This window comes from Barbus barbus, assembly GCF_936440315.1.
Source record: "Barbus barbus genome assembly, chromosome: 25".
NCBI lineage: Eukaryota > Metazoa > Chordata > Actinopteri > Cypriniformes > Cyprinidae > Barbus > Barbus barbus.
In genome coordinates, this window is record NC_136753.1 from 648,163 (window position 1) to 664,346 (window position 16,184).

At 40.2% G+C, this 16,184-nt stretch overlaps 1 protein-coding gene across 1 annotated transcript in view; it reads left to right on the forward strand.

Annotated features, from left to right (window-relative positions):
- cacna1ib (calcium voltage-gated channel subunit alpha1 Ib) overlaps positions 1 to 16,184 on the forward strand; it is a gene marked incomplete at its 3' end in the record, with an annotated part of 82,669 nt that overhangs the window by 37,661 nt on the left and 28,824 nt on the right. The window contains exons 8-18 of the mRNA XM_079377143.1: positions 1,586 to 2,197; positions 2,486 to 2,637; positions 3,524 to 3,709; positions 3,791 to 3,908; positions 4,553 to 4,708; positions 6,060 to 6,150; positions 6,493 to 6,749; positions 8,728 to 9,135; positions 11,682 to 11,782; positions 14,674 to 14,797; positions 15,771 to 15,839. Coding sequence (XP_079233269.1) covers positions 1,586 to 2,197; positions 2,486 to 2,637; positions 3,524 to 3,709; positions 3,791 to 3,908; positions 4,553 to 4,708; positions 6,060 to 6,150; positions 6,493 to 6,749; positions 8,728 to 9,135; positions 11,682 to 11,782; positions 14,674 to 14,797; positions 15,771 to 15,839 — 2,274 coding nt within the window. The remainder of the gene's footprint in view (positions 1 to 1,585; positions 2,198 to 2,485; positions 2,638 to 3,523; positions 3,710 to 3,790; positions 3,909 to 4,552; positions 4,709 to 6,059; positions 6,151 to 6,492; positions 6,750 to 8,727; positions 9,136 to 11,681; positions 11,783 to 14,673; positions 14,798 to 15,770; positions 15,840 to 16,184) is intronic.

Sequence of the window (16,184 nt, forward strand, 5' to 3'; positions counted from 1 at the left end):
CGAGTGTTTGCAGTGAGAAGAGCGAGTGTTTGCAGTGAGATGAGCGAGTGTTTGCAGTGAGAAGAGCGAGTGTTTGCAGTGAGATGAGGGAGTGTTTGCAGTGAGAAGAGCTAGTGTTTGCAGTGAGATGAGCTAGTGTTTGCAGTGAGAAGAGCGAGTGTTTGCAGTGAGAAGAGCGAGTGTTTGCAGTGAGAAGAGCGAGTGTTTGCAGTGAGATGAGCGAGTGTTTGCAGTGAGATGAGCGAGTGTTTGCAGTGAGATGAGCGAGTGTTTGCAGTGAGAAGAGCGAGTGTTTGCAGTGAGAAGAGCGAGTGTTTGCAGTGAGAAGAGCGAGTGTTTGCAGTGAGAAGAGCGAGTGTTTGCAGTGAGAAGAGCGAGTGTTTGCAGTGAGAAGAGCGAGTGTTTGCAGTGAGATGAGGGAGTGTTTGCAGTGAGAAGAGCGAGTGTTTGCAGTGAGAAGAGCGAGTGTTTGCAGTGAGAAGAGCGAGTGTTTGCAGTGAGAAGAGCGAGTGTTTGCAGTGAGAAGAGCTAGTGTTTGCAGTGAGATGAGCGAGTGTTTGCAGTGAGATGAGCGAGTGTTTGCAGTGAGATGAGCGAGTGTTTGCAGTGAGATGAGCTAGTGTTTGCAGTGAGATGAGCGAGTGTTTGCAGTGAGATGAGCGAGTGTTTGCAGTGAGAAGAGCGAGTGTTTGCAGTGAGAAAAGCAAGTGATGAGTGTTTTCAGTGGTGTGTGTTTGTAGTGAGAACAGCGAGTGTTTGCAGTGAGATGAGCGAGTGTTTGCAGTGAGAAGAGCGAGTGTTTGCAGTGAGATGAGCGAGTGTTTGCAGTGAGAAGAGCTAGTGTTTGCAGTGAGAAGAGCTAGTGTTTGCAGTGAGATGAGCGAGTGTTTGCAGTGAGATGAGCGAGTGTTTGCAGTGAGAAGAGCTAGTGTTTGCAGTGAGATGAGCGAGTGTTTGCAGTGAGATGAGCGAGTGTTTGCAGTGAGAAGAGCGAGTGTTTGCAGTGAGAAAAGCAAGTGATGAGTGTTTTCAGTGGTGTGTGTTTGTAGTGAGAACAGCGAGTGTTTGCAGTGAGATGAGCGAGTGTTTGCAGTGAGAAGAGCGAGTGTTTGCAGTGAGATGAGCGAGTGTTTGCAGTGAGAAGAGCGAGTGTTTGCAGTGAGAAAAGCAAGTGATGAGTGTTTTCAGTGGTGTGTGTTTGTAGTGAGAACAGCGAGTGTTTGCAGTGAGATGAGCGAGTGTTTGCAGTGAGAAAAGCAAGTGATGAGTGTTTTCAGTGGTGTGTGTTTGTAGTGAGAACAGCGAGTGTTTGCAGTGAGAAAAGCAAGTGATGAGTGTTTTCAGTGGTGTGTGTTTGCAGTGAGAAGAAAGTGTTTGTAGTAAGATGAGATTAGTTTGTAGTGAGATGAGTGTGTTTGGAGTGAGATGTGTTTGTAAAAAAGTGAAAAGTTTGTGAAAAGTGAAAAGGTTTGCTTGCAGCGAGACAGTTTGGTGTTTGCAGTGAGTTTGGTGTTTGCAGATATTGAATCTTGAATCTTGAATCTTGAGTGTGCTTCTCTCTCTTAATTTTTGCGTAACTCCACAGGTTGGCTCGTTCTTCATGATAAACCTGTGTTTGGTCGTCATAGCGACTCAGTTTTCGGAGACCAAACAGCGCGAGCATCAGCTGATGCAGGAGCAGCGAGCCGCCTGTTTGTCCTCCAGCACGCTGGCCGAACCCGGCGACTGCTACGAGGAGATCTTCCAGCTCATCTGCCACGTCCTCCGCAAGGCGCGCCGACGCACCGCTGCCTTCCTCAGGATGCTCTACCACAAACCACCAGAGCAGACGCATGAGAAAACAAACATCAACGGAGGAGAGAAGAGCCTTCAACAACATGGTGAAGAGGAGAGGGAGGGGTTTGGATTGCAGAATGAATGGATGGATGGATGCAGCGCTGAGCTTTTCTCTCACTGCACTACAGATGGAGCCGCACCTTCTGCCTCAGCAGCCAATCAGGAGACAGTGGAGGAGGCTGCCGAGGAAACGGACAGGCACAAGAGGGTGGAGGGGGCGTGTCGGAGGCGGAGCCGAGAACTGTGGATGGAGATGAGGGTCAAACTGTGGGGCATCGTGGAGAGCAAATACTTCAACAGAGGAATCATGGTGGCCATCCTCATCAACACCATCAGCATGGGCATAGAGCATCATGAGCAGGTTACAAACACACACACACACACACACACACACACACACACACACACACACACAAATCTCATACATGCAGTGTTTTTCTATAGGTGTAATGATATTAGCTAAAGCCCAACCTATTATATCACCTATGATATCAAGTGATATGGTTGTCAATGTGTTCTTTCAGTGATTCTTTAATGAGCTGAAGAACATGAGGATGAGTTGATGAGAATCTCTGTGTCTCATCGTTGTTTCTCTTCATTATTTGAGTTAATGATGTGTTTCATGTTCTCATTCTGTGTGTGTGTTCAGCCGGAGGAGCTCACTAATATTCTGGAGATCTGTAACATCGTCTTCACCAGTATGTTTGCTCTGGAGATGATCCTCAAGCTCGCAGCATTCGGCTGCTTTAATTATCTGCGCAATCCATACAACATCTTTGATGGGATCATCGTGATCATCAGGTAATTACCAGTGAAACACCTACTGATGCTTTTCTGTTACATTTAAAATATGTTTTAAGGTTTTAATACACCTTAAACTGTGCATACACATGTAGACATTTGGGATTGGGAAGAGTTTGTAATGTTTCTGAAATAAATATCTTCTGCTCACCAAGGCTGCATTTATTTGATCAAAAATACAGTAAAAACAATGAAATATTATTCCAATGTAAAATAGCTGTTTTCTATATGAATATCTGTTAAAATGTAATTTATTTCTGTGATGCACAGCTGTATTTTCAGCATCATTACTCCAGTCTTCGGTGTCACATGATCCTTCAGAAATCATTCTAATATACTGATTTGCTGCTCAATACCACACAATCAACAATAAAATGTACTGGCCAAAATACATCTAAATAAGGAGCAGGAATCAACAAATTCAGCAAGATGACATGTCTGGTTATTATCAATGTTTTAAACAGTTGTGCTGGCCAATGCTTTTGTGAAAACCATGATCAATTTTATTTTTCAGGATTCACAGATGAATAGAAAGTCCAAAAAAGCATTTATTTGAAATATTATTTATTTATTTTTACATTATAAACATCTTCACTGTCACTTTTGATCAGTTTAATGCATCCTTGATGAATAAAAGTGCAAATCTTACTGACTTCAGCTCAACTCTCAATTTTAGTTTGCACATCAACAAGCAAACATAATCATGTTTTTATCATCACACTTACCTGTAGTTTTGAAAATACAGCTTCAGTATGTAATGTTACATTATCATGAGACGTGTGTGATAGAATAATTTCAACTTTAACAAAACAAATTGACTACTCAAATAACAGATGTCTGTGCATAAGAACAGAAGTGCGTTCACTAATGGCCGTCCCAATTGCAGTGTGTGTGAAATCGTGGGTCAGTCTGACGGAGGTCTCTCGGTGCTCCGCACCTTCCGCTTGCTGCGGGTGCTGAAGCTGGTCCGGTTCATGCCGGCACTGCGCAGACAGCTGGTGGTTCTGATGAAGACCATGGACAATGTGGCCACATTCTGCATGCTGCTGATGCTCTTCATCTTCATCTTCAGGTGTGTGTGTCAGTTTGAGACTAATGGTACTAGACTACTGTAGTATTTTTTAATCACACGTCTCTCTCTGTGTGTCTGCAGTATTTTAGGAATGCATATATTCGGCTGCAAGTTCAGTCTGAAGACGGACACTGGAGACACAGTCCCAGACAGAAAGAACTTTGACTCCCTGCTATGGGCAATCGTCACTGTGTTTCAGGTAAAGAGAGAGAGCGATGTCACACACACACACACACACACACACACACACACACACACACACACACACACACACACACAGAGACTTACATTTAGTAATTTAGCAGATGCTTTTATCCAAAGCGACTTACAAATGAGGACAATGGAAGCAATCAAAATCAACAAAAGAGCAATGATATGCAAGTGCTATGACAAGTCTCAGTTAGCAGTACACGTAACAAGGTTGTTTTTTTTTTTTTTATAAAATTATATAATAAATAAAAAGAAAACAAATAGATAGAATACAAAAAGATTAGAAAAGTTAGTGTTAGTTTTTTTTTCTTTCTTTAAGAATAGAATTAGAATAAAGAGTGCTAGAGTTAGAGGGTCAAATAAGTGGAAGAGATGTGTTTTTAGCTGATTCTTGAAGATGGGTAAGGATTCAGCTGCTCGGATTGAGTTGGGCAGGTCATTCCAGCAGGAGGCAACAGTTAATGTAAAAGTCTGTGAAAGTGATTTTGTGCCTCTTTGGGATGCACAATAAAGCGATGTTCACTTGCAGAATGCAAGCTTCTAGAGGGTACATAAAGAACAAGAGCTTGAACAAGGAGTTGTGAAGCATGTTCACACACACACACACAAATCTTTCCTCACGTGTGTGTTTAGATCCTAACTCAGGAGGACTGGAACGTGGTCCTGTATAATGGCATGGCCTCCACGTCTCCTCTGGTGGCTCTGTACTTCGTGGCTCTGATGACATTCGGGAACTACGTGCTGTTCAACCTGCTGGTGGCCATTCTGGTGGAGGGATTTCAGGCTGAGGTGAGTCCTTTAAACCGGTTCAGTGCTTCACTGATTACACCGTCTGATTCAGTTTGACACATTGATTCTAAACAATGAATGTATCAGAATAGTTGAAATGAATTATTTTAATTTTAATACCTCTTGATAATAATAACTCCTGATTTGTAGAGTGAGGCAAAGAGGTTCTTCAGTTTAATTTGTTAATGTTAGTTAATGCATTAGCTAAATTGAACTATCAATTAGCAATATATTTTTATGGCATTTATTAATCCTTCTTAATGTTAAGCATTTTTGGTTCATGTTAATTCTCAGTGCATTAATTAATGTTAACAGATACAGCTATGGATTAAAAACAAATATATTAGTAAATCTAAACATTTACTTCACTTAAGATCAATAAATGCAGTAGAATTGAGTTAATTGTTAGTTAAAATGCATGTAGTTAAATAATGTTAAAAAATGAAAGGATTAATTGAATTTGTTTATTTTTAATACTATTGAGGTCAAATGTAATTCAATTTATTTTTGTTCTTCGTGTTTTTGATCATATTCTTTTTTGTTTTGTTTTTTATTAAAGTATATGTGGAAGTCTATGATTTGTTGGGCACACTTTAGTTTGGGGACCAGTTATTACTATTATCTATCTATTAACTTTAACTTTTGCCTAAAAAAACTCCCAATTAGCTGATTATTAACCGTTTTTGCACACTGAGTACGAAATGTTCGTATGCATTTTTTTAGTTTTTCGTATTCCTCATCCTTTCCTATCAAAATGCTTGCTACGGATGCGAAAACGCAGAAAATCGAACCTGTGTAAACGTGATTGATACAATGCGAGGTCGTATTTATTTTTTAGTATGCAAAAAATTGGGACGAGAATTTCAGACTAAGTGTGCAAAGATATTTAGTAAGTTAGTTGTTAACTTTAGGTATGGGGTTTAGGATTAAGGGATCTAAAATATGTTCATGCAGAATAAGGCATTGATATGTGCTTTACAAGTACTAATATGCAGTCAATGTGCTAGTAATATGCATTCTAATCGGCAGCTAGTTAATAGTGAGAATTGGTTCCTAAACTGAAGTGCTTCTCTTTATTGGTAGAATAAGAGAGTTGCAGCAAGCAAAATATAGATAGTTTCTTTATTGGGAAAGCCATTATGTAGTTGTTTCTGATTGGAATTTCATGCTGTTCAGTGAGGTTTGTGCAGCTTGTCACATTCATCCTCACCAGCCTTTCTGTAAATCTGTAATCTATAAACTTAAATTTGTGGTGAAAACGCACTGTCTCTTTGACTTTGTGAAATTACTTAGCCAGCTGTTGTTCGAGTGTTGTCCTGTTCTTCATGCTGATGTGAGCTGTGTGTTTTAGGGTGATGCCAATCATTCGTACTCTGATGATGATGATGAAGGATCTTCCTCTAATGGAAGTGAACAGCACAAAAACTCGCTCACATTCTCTGGTACGATCACAGCGCATTCACTCTCATTATATAACCCATCAACTACATCCAGCTCACTGCCATGCTTCATTTGTCCTGAATGGATACAAGTTGGTGGGACACAGATTTGCAGTTGAATCAAGATGTTATACTTACCTTAGTGTAGATGAAGTCCATGAAACATGAAAAAACACTAGATTTTGGACTGAACTGCATCTCTTGCATCAATGTGTCTGACTTGACTTATTATTAATGTGATGTTGATTTGGACTCATATTCAAATTGTTTGGACTCATATTGGGATTGTTTGACACTTTTGAGGGCCGTTAATCCTCCAGTTTCTGAGTTTCTGTGGCTGTAAAGGGCGAAGAACTCCACAGGGACTCATGAAGGAGACATTAGTGCTCTCTCTGGAGAGCTTCACGGCCTGTGTTGATGGCCAGAGATCTGCTCTTGGCTTTGACTTCCGTTTCTTTCCTCCAGATCCCAAGCTGTCGTCCCTCACTCCTAATGGGCATCTGGATCTGGCGCCGCTAGCAGAGGAGAAGACCAAGACCGGCTCCTCCGAGGAAAACCACCGGAGCAGAACCATCTGCCTGGGCAGGAGATCCTCATCTCTGGTCAGTCGATGAAGAAATCAATGTCATCACGCCAGACGATCATTTGTCATGTTTGCGTTTGTGTGTCTGTGGATGCAATGAGTCAAGGGAACATTAGTGCAGATTAATGTTTGGAATTAGAAAATCCCTCAAGCAGAGACTCGTCTGTGTGTGTGTGTGTGTGTGTGTGTGTGTTTGCAAGAGACCACAATTCTCTTGATAATGTGCAACGGATGCTCAGCCAAGGCTTTTGGGGTTTCCATAGCAACCCCTCTTTTAATTGAAGCAGCCGTGTGTATCGAGAGAGACGAGCGTGAGCCGCTTGGGTTAAATATAGTGTGTCGGGCTGTTGTTCTTGAAGTCACGTGCCATCGGGAGATTGTGGTGGGAAAGAGTCTCTGGGAACATGGTAAAACACGGTAAAACCCGTGATCGTTCAGACAGAAATTGTTTGCACACATCATACAGAATGAAATGTTTCTTGCTGCGTAAATCCCTAATCCTAATGATGTCGAGTCACCAGACGTGACCTGAGTCACTTTATTGACGGTCAGATGTGAACGCTGAGGTTTCGTGAGCATCAGGTCAAAACGAGAGCTTGACGCTGGAGAACACAAGTTTCTATGGCAACTGCTTTTGCCGCCCATGCTGCTAAAAATGAGCGAATGCAGTCAGCGAGATCAGAAACACCACAACGGCAATTAACACACACACACGCGACTGCGTGAAGTTAACTCATCCGCAGAGCTTCTCATTAAGAGTCAGGGGACGGATTTACGAAACATTCAAGAATAAAATGAAGTGAAGTGACCCATACTCGGAATTTGTGCTCTGCATTTAACCCATCCAACGTGTACACACACAGCAGTGAACACACACACACAGCAGTGAACACACACACACAGCAGTGAACACACACACACACACCCAGAAAAGTATGAAAGACATTGTCAAAATAGTCCATCTGACATCAGGGGTTCAATCTGAAGTATTCTCGTCGCTTCACAACATTCAGAATGAACCCCTGATGTCAGATGAACTATTTTGCCTCCCGGGTTTCATTCACAATATCTTAAATTGTGTTTCAAAGACGAACAAAGCTTTTACGGGTTTGTAATGACATGGGGGTAAGTGATAAATTACAAAAAAATTATTTTGGGGTGGAATTACCCTTTAATGTTATCCCATGCCTTCTGCAATTCAAGCCAAAGGCTTTCCTTTAAAATGTACAATAGATCTGTTTATTATCCAACTCTCCCCAAATTTGCTCAATGGGGTTGAGGCCTGAGCTTTGAGGGGGCCAGTCCACCGTTTTATGGGTTTTGTAATGGCATATTCAACAAAAATAACTGAAACCTCTTAAATATGCCAAGTGTTGTATTCCAACAATTTTGGCCACCACTTTAAATACAAAATAATCGGAAAAAAGCATTTTCAGACAAAGCCAAAGACTATCGTTTTCTTCTTCAGAAAAAAACTGAATCAACATATTTGAGAACTTTTACTTTGAGAATATTTTGAGAAATTTATACATGAATTGCACTTATGTAATTTAAAATTTAAAACTTCTTTAAGAAGATTTTTGTGAATCCAGCCCCAGGACGTAAAAAATAATGTTTCTTTTTTGAAAACTACTTAAGAATTTTTCAAGAATTGCACTTAGGAACATTCTTAATGTCTTCACTCCTTTCTTAAAAAAATAAATAAAAAAATCACCCGGAGGCTTTTCATCAAGGGATCTCTGGAATTCACTTCTTTTTAAAAACTCTTGTGGGAAACGTGACTATATGATTCACTGAAGAAGGCTTGTTGCCGAAATGTCTGATTGTTGTTTGCTCTGTCGCAAAATTAAAATAAATTTAAAGTTATTAAGTAAAGAAATAAAGAATATTAAGTTAGTGCGGCTACCTTACTTGAAGTTAACTCCTTTCTTAAAAAGATTTTTGTAAACCTGACTCCAGGAGATAAAAATTTAACAAGTTTCCTTCTTATTCTATAGCGCCACAGCCGCAGTTCTCATTACCACCACTGGGGGCGTGCTCCCTCTCAGCCGTCCTGGAGCCGGCGGTGTAGCTGGAACAGCGCGGGTCGCTCCGCCCGTGGCCTGAGGGCTGGAGGGGTCATCGGAGGGAGCTTACGGGTCCGCAGTGTTCACTCGTACCCCGCCGAACACGAGTCTCTCCTGCCCCACCCACCCTTCCTGTCGCGCCGACACCGCCGCGCTCTCTCACTTGAGCTGCCGGAGCTCCTGCAGCGCCCCCTGCTGGTCCGGAAGAAGAGTGTGTCTGCAGAACACCAGGATTGCAATGGGAAAGGCCCGGGCCCTCAGGGGCCATTGCTGGGAGAGGTTTATCCACAGCTCAACGCACGCAAAGACAAGAATGACTTGGAGGAAGACACCGAATATGTGAGTGCAGAGCAACATCCTGTTAAAACGGCTATAAGTGTTTCTTATAAATTAGGTTTTCTTGTCAAGGCTTAATGTTTACAATGAGGAAGTGTTCCCCTTCACTACAGATACATGGATGGATGGATGGATGGACAGACAGATTAACAGATAGATGGATGGATGGATAGATGGACAGATGGATGGGCAGAGAGACGGATGGATGGGTGATGGGTAGATAAGTGAGTAGATAGGAGGATAGGCAGATAGATGGATGGATAGATGTATAGATGGATAGACAGGTGGATAGATAGGCAGATATATGGATGGATAGATAGATATGTAAATGAATAGACATGTAAATAGATAGGCATTTAGATGTGAAAAAGTTAGGACACCCTATTGAATTCCATGGTTTTCTTTATCAGGAGATAATTAAAAAAATTCCTGGTCCTTGGAAAGTCTTAAAATTTGGAAATAAAGCCTCAGATGAACAATATCACATGACATATCTCACCGTGTCATTATTTGATTAACAAAAACAAAGCCAAGTGGAATAGCCATGTGTGACAAAGTTAGGACACCCTATGATTCAATTGCCTGTAGATCCACTTTTAGCAGCAATAACTCGAAGTAATAATTTTCTGTATGACTTTACCAGTCTCTCACATCGTTCTGGAATAATTTTGGCCCACTCTTCTTTAAAACGTTGCTTCAGTTTATTGAGGTTTGTAGGCATTTGTTTATACACAGCTCTCACCACATGATTTCAGTCAGGATAATGTCTGGACTATGGCTGGGGTATTGCAGAACCTTGATTCTTTGCTTTTCAGCCGTTCTGTTGTAGATTTTCTGGTGTGCTTGGGATCATTGTGGCTACAAAACAAGCCCAAAATCATCAGCCCTCCACCCGCATGTGTGACTTTTGGTATGAGGTTTTTGTGCTGATTTGCTTGTTAGGTTTTCACCAAACTTGCTGCTGTGCATTATGGCCAAACTTCTCCACTTTGGTCTCATCTGTTCAAAGGACATTGTTCTAGAAGTCTTATGGTTTGTTCAGATGCAACTTTGCAAACCTAAACCGTGCTGCCATGCTTTTTTAGAAGAAGAAGCTTTCTTCTGGCAAGCCTTCCAAACATGCCATACTTGTCCCATATTTTTCTAACTGTATTGTCATGCATTTTATCATTTCACATGTTAACTGAGGCCTGTGGAGCCTGCAGTGAAGTTCTTGGGTTATCTGCCATTTCTCTGAGCATAATATGGTCTGATCTTGGGGTGAATTTGCTGAGACGTCCACTCCTGGGAGGATTGGTGACTGTCTTGAATGTCTTCCACTTGTGATTAACCAACCTTGCTGTAGAATGCTGGACTTAAAATTGTTTGGAAATGGCCGTATTACTCTTCCCAAATTGATGGCAGCAACAATATCTTCTCTAAGATCATTGCTGATGTCTTACCTCCTTGGCATTGTGTTAATACACACCTGAAGGCTCCAGACCAGCAAACTTTTCAATTTTGGCATTTTTTTGACAAGGTGCAATATGTCATGTGTTGTTGTTCAACAGAGGTTTTATTTTCCAAATTTTAAGATCTGGAAAGAACCGTTTTTTGTTTTTTTAAAATTATGTCCTGAGAAGGAAAACCATGGAATTCAATAGGGTGTCCTAACTTTTTCACGTGACTGTAGATGGATAGGATAGGCACATAGATAGACAGATGTATAGATGGATAGACAGGTGGATAGATAGGCATGTAGATAGGCAGACAGACAGAGATAGATGTATAGATGGATAGACAGACGTATAGTTGGATAGACGTATATACAGGTAAGTAGATTAGATAGACAGATAGGTAGACGTATATATCTATAGACAGGAGAATAGATAGGCCAATAGATGGATAGATAGACAGATAGATGGTTAGAGAGGTGTACAGACAGATGTGCTGTTGCTTTCAGCGGTCAGTAAGTGTTGAGTACTCTCAGCTCTGCTGTTGAAGCCATTATGCTAATTTCAGATGATTTTCTCTGAGAAGCAGCACATGAAAAGTGGAATAAAGTTACACATTCTCTCTGAGCCTGACGATCTCTCTCAGTTTTAAAGGTCCTTTAGGAAGCTCTTCCTCTCAGTGAAGTGATTTAAAAACGCTATTGTGAATCAGTTTGAGTGTATCATCAGAGCGATTTTCTGCTGAGCGGCACATCGTCACATCTGACAGACGACTGAGGAGAATCTCGGCTCATTTTAGCATTTAATAAACGTCTCATAAGTGAAATACGGCTGCAGTAGATTCACAGACTTGTGTTTGTGTGTGGAGGATAAACAACAAGAAGAAGCTCATTATGAACAATGACAGCAAACACAATAGCCAAACTCCGCTGGGTCACAGCAGCTGTCCGCTCACATGAATATGGATGTCATACGGATGCGTTAATCCTCATATTTTACTCAGTTTATTGGAAATGTCTCCCAGGCAAAATGAAACTGTTATTCAAAATAAATTGGAAAGAGTTGCCTTTATCTCAGATAACCAGAGCCCTGTGTGTGTGTGTGTGTGTGTCGCAGAGCCTGTGCTTCCGTATCCAGAAGATGATGGAGGTCTATCGTCCAGACTGGTGTGAGAAGAGAGAGGATTGGTCCATTTACTTATTCTCCCCACAGAACAAGTATGTACTCACATACACTCTCATTCTGTTCAAATGTTCGGTCAGTCTGATTGACTGAATGATGCTTTTCAGAGGTGTGAGTATTTGTGTAGCATTACTTCATTACTACACATAATCTGTACTTTACTTGAGTTCTGTTAAAATGAGAAAATAGTCATTTTTGACAGGCTTTACTTCAAAAATGATAAAATCTCTACTGTCTCTTCATTTCAAAAGTCATATTAACTCTTTCCCCGCTAGTATTTTTGATGATTTTCACTAAATTTCCATGGACCCTAGAATATCGTGTTTTAAGAATTTCTGAACATGCAATACATGAAAATAAAGAAACGACTCGCTACTTTTAAACAAAATTATTATTTTTATAAATTCATTTTCCATTTTATCCTAACTTCAAGCATTCTTTTTTTTTTTTTATCAACACTTGAATGTAGGTAGGTTTCATAAAAAAAAAGAAAAAGCTGAGAAAATCGCATTTTTATCAAATACTATATCGGGATCATGTTCAGTACTATTATCAAAGTAAAGATGCAGTAGAAGGCTTCCATCAGTATCCCAAAGCTTTCAGTCCTTTACCCCTTCCTGGATCGATATTTCACTCGGTAACATTAGGCAGTTTTCATTTATATGTGGTTTAGTGTGAATGATCACATTATTTTTCATATGTATATGCTTACATATGAGACCGCTCGTTTCTTCATCTTCCTTGTCTGCGTTTTTGATTGGAACATTAAAAACTCATTGAGGAGATTGTAATAGTGCCCCCGAGTGTTTAACAGCGAGAACACTGAAAATTACGTGTTTGGCAGGGAAAGAGTTAATAAGCTTAGAAAACTCGTTTAAAAAAAAAATTAATTTAAGTACAGTTTCTTAGTGCAATGCTTGATCTGGTGTGAAATAGTGAATGCAGTCACTCTGCTGTGTATCGTGTCTGAACGCCCTTCCGACAGCTCTGTATATCAACTGTATGATGCCGACTCTCGTCTGACCGCCTCAGACTCCCGCTGCTCTGCTGAGCTCCTCAGCATCTGGTTTGGTTGAGTCTGGTATGTATTGACCCATCAGGATGGGTTTTCCTCATGTGGTCTGTCAGATGTTCTTCATCAGAATCAGAGTTTAATGAGACTCACAGATCTGATTAGAGTCGTGCTGATAGCAGGAAGAGTCCATCAGAGACGCCGCTCGCTGTGCTGGAGCTCAGTGCTGCTCTACATGACAGAACACACATGTGAAGTTACTCAGAGACTGCAGAAGGGCAAACATATGACCTCTGAGAGTCTCAGGCCTGTTTCACAGCATGTGATCATTTCAGCACTCATATGAGCAGATCACATTGTGTTGATAAAGCAGATGCTTTGGGTCAAGAACTTGTCACTGGATATATCAGAGGTCAGCAGCCTGTGACACGTGAACAGCTTGGACAAACCATCACTGATCACTGTACATCAGGAGCAGCTGATAGCGACACGTGGGTTTAGGGAAACATGTACAGTGGAGTCACACTGAAAATATGCTATTCAAAATGAATTTAAATGGATTATTTTAGGATTTCAAAAAGTAAAAAAAAAAAGTTTTGAAAAATAAAAACGTTTAATTCTTTTTAGTATTGGCAGTATTTCTATATTACTAACCAAATAATCAGATTTATGATTGATCATCACATTGCAAGTATAAAATGCATTTTTTTTAATGACATTTTAGGAACTTCTATATTTCAAAAGGATATAAATCCTTATATGTCTATAAATGCTATTTAATTGTAATATATATAAATATTTATATATATACAAATTATGTGTGTGTGTGTGTGTGTATATATATATATATATTTTTTTTTTTTTTGTCACATTGCACATTTATAGGTTGCATTTGTGTGTGTGTGTGTGTGTGTGTGTGTGTATATACATACATACATACATATATACATATATGTACATACATACATACACACATGTATATGTGTACAGTATATATATATATATATATATATATATATACATATACATATACACACACACACACACATACAACCTATAAATGTGCAATGTGACAAAAAGTTGGTCTATATTTATGATCTAATATTCTGAGGTTTTCTGTCCAGGATTTTTCAGGAGTTTTGTTTGATGTGATTAGTGGCAGGTAATCTTTGCAGCATGACTTTCTTTTTTTTTTTTTTTAAAGGAGATGGTGAAGGAGATTTGCAGATGGTGGCACTATTATTTCTACTATTTCAGATAAAGGACACATAAAACAAAATAGACTGGTATTGCTCAAATTAATTTTAGCATTAGTTTTTGATATTTACTTTACTTTACTTTTAGTCATTTAGCAGACACGTTTATCCAAAGCAACTTACAAATAAGAAAAAGTAACTAAAACTAAAAGTTAACACTCTGTAAATACTATATACACACCCATTTAAGAAAATACAGAAATTAAATAAAATTGACAAATGCATACAACAACAACATTTCAATAGTAAACATAAAAAGGGACATTCTTTTTAAAATGAATTTAAAATAAAAAGCAATACTTATATCCTTTGCCGGTGTCCTAGCCCGGTGGAGTCGCACGGTAGAGTCGATGGTCTTTACACGAGGGCTGCCGCGGTATAATAACCTTGTTTATACCTATCTAACAAATCACTACTACAATTCAGCTGAACCCACTTTCCTATTAATCACTAAAAATGGCCAAGCAAGTGCACACACTGACAAGATACGCGATACAGTACGAGACCAAACGCCATTTCAGCAACTCTCAACATAGTGATAGGCAGCATAAGATACAATTCCATCACTTAGCCTTAAGATCTAAACAATATCAAAGCTAAAGTAGACTAGAAACACAAAGTAAAATTGGTTGACTGAAGAATGACTGTCTCTCTGCAGGTTCCGTATGCTGTGTCAGACCATCATCGCTCATAAGCTCTTTGACTATGTGGTTCTGGCTTTCATCTTCCTCAACTGCATCACAGTGGCTCTGGAGAGACCCAGAATCCATCAGGGCAGCCTGGTACGTTCCTCACTCTCTTTCACAGTCTCGTCTAGCAGGAGTGACACAGTGATTTGCAGCTCTGCATGAATACCGTCACATCAGCGCCTGAGCTTCACACAGGAGAAACCAACAGGAAATTCCACCTGAACGATCTGCACAGATCTAAGTGTCAGACAAGATCACGACGGTGTAACATCACATCCTACAATCAGACAGAAATCAAACAAAATCTCTTTTTACAATGTTTTCTCAAAATGTATTAAACATACTAAACTGAAAATGTTTATTACTCATTAAAAACAGTCATGCACCCTAGTAAAGACTTATCAACCACCAGAACACCCTAGTGACCACCCACAACACCCTAGCAACCACTTCGAAACAAACACGAACACTCCACCATGTATCGACATTACAAAGCACCCTAGTAACAACTTTTCAACATCCTAGCAACCACTCGCAACACCCTAACAACCACTTAGCAACCAACAAGAACACTCCACCATGTACCAACAGTACCAAACACCTAGTAACAACTTTTCATCACCCTAGCAACCACCAAGAACATCCCACCAGCTATGCATCAACAACACAAAACAGCCTAGTAACAACTTTTCAACACCTTAACAAGAACAATTTACCAACTGTGTATCAACAATACAAAACCCCTAACAACTTTTCAACACCCTAACAACCATTACAGCACCCTAGCAACCACCCACAACACCCTAGCACCTGCTCTGATTGTGTAGCACTAGCAAGCGCTCGTCCTGTAGCCTCTCAGTGGTGTTGAATGAGTGTTGAAAGCGCTTCAGCCGTGTGAATGTAGCCTTTCCAGCAGGATAATCACAGAGGATATTTCACCCCCCTGTAAAAGTCATGCGTCTCATTCCTAGAGCTGCTGTATCATTAGCTGCCGCTGCCACCGCTGCTGTAACATTCATTCTGTTTCTGTTCCCTGTTTGACCGTCTCCCTCTCTTCTCCCGTCAGGAGCGAGTCTTGCTCACCATCTCCAACTACGTTTTCACTGCCATCTTTGTGGCCGAGATGACCGTCAAGGTAACTGCTCACCTGAGCACCTCTACATCAGTCATCAGTAGCTATGTTTACATCCACAATTTTTGGTTCAATCGGACTGAATTCATTCCGATTGATGAATCTGAATGTTGTGTTTACATGAACGCTAAATAAAGTAATTGGGTTGATGTGCGCGTTTCTGTCACCAGTTTTTTTGACATGCGCACACTGCACAAATATCGTTAGTTTCTCACTGTTTGCACATAATAACCACTCTCCTACACTGTTTCTTCATTTGCTTTTAACAGCAGAATTAATATTTATCAATTTGTGGATAAATATACATATAAAGGAGAGTTTTATAATGACAGGATACACATTTATAAC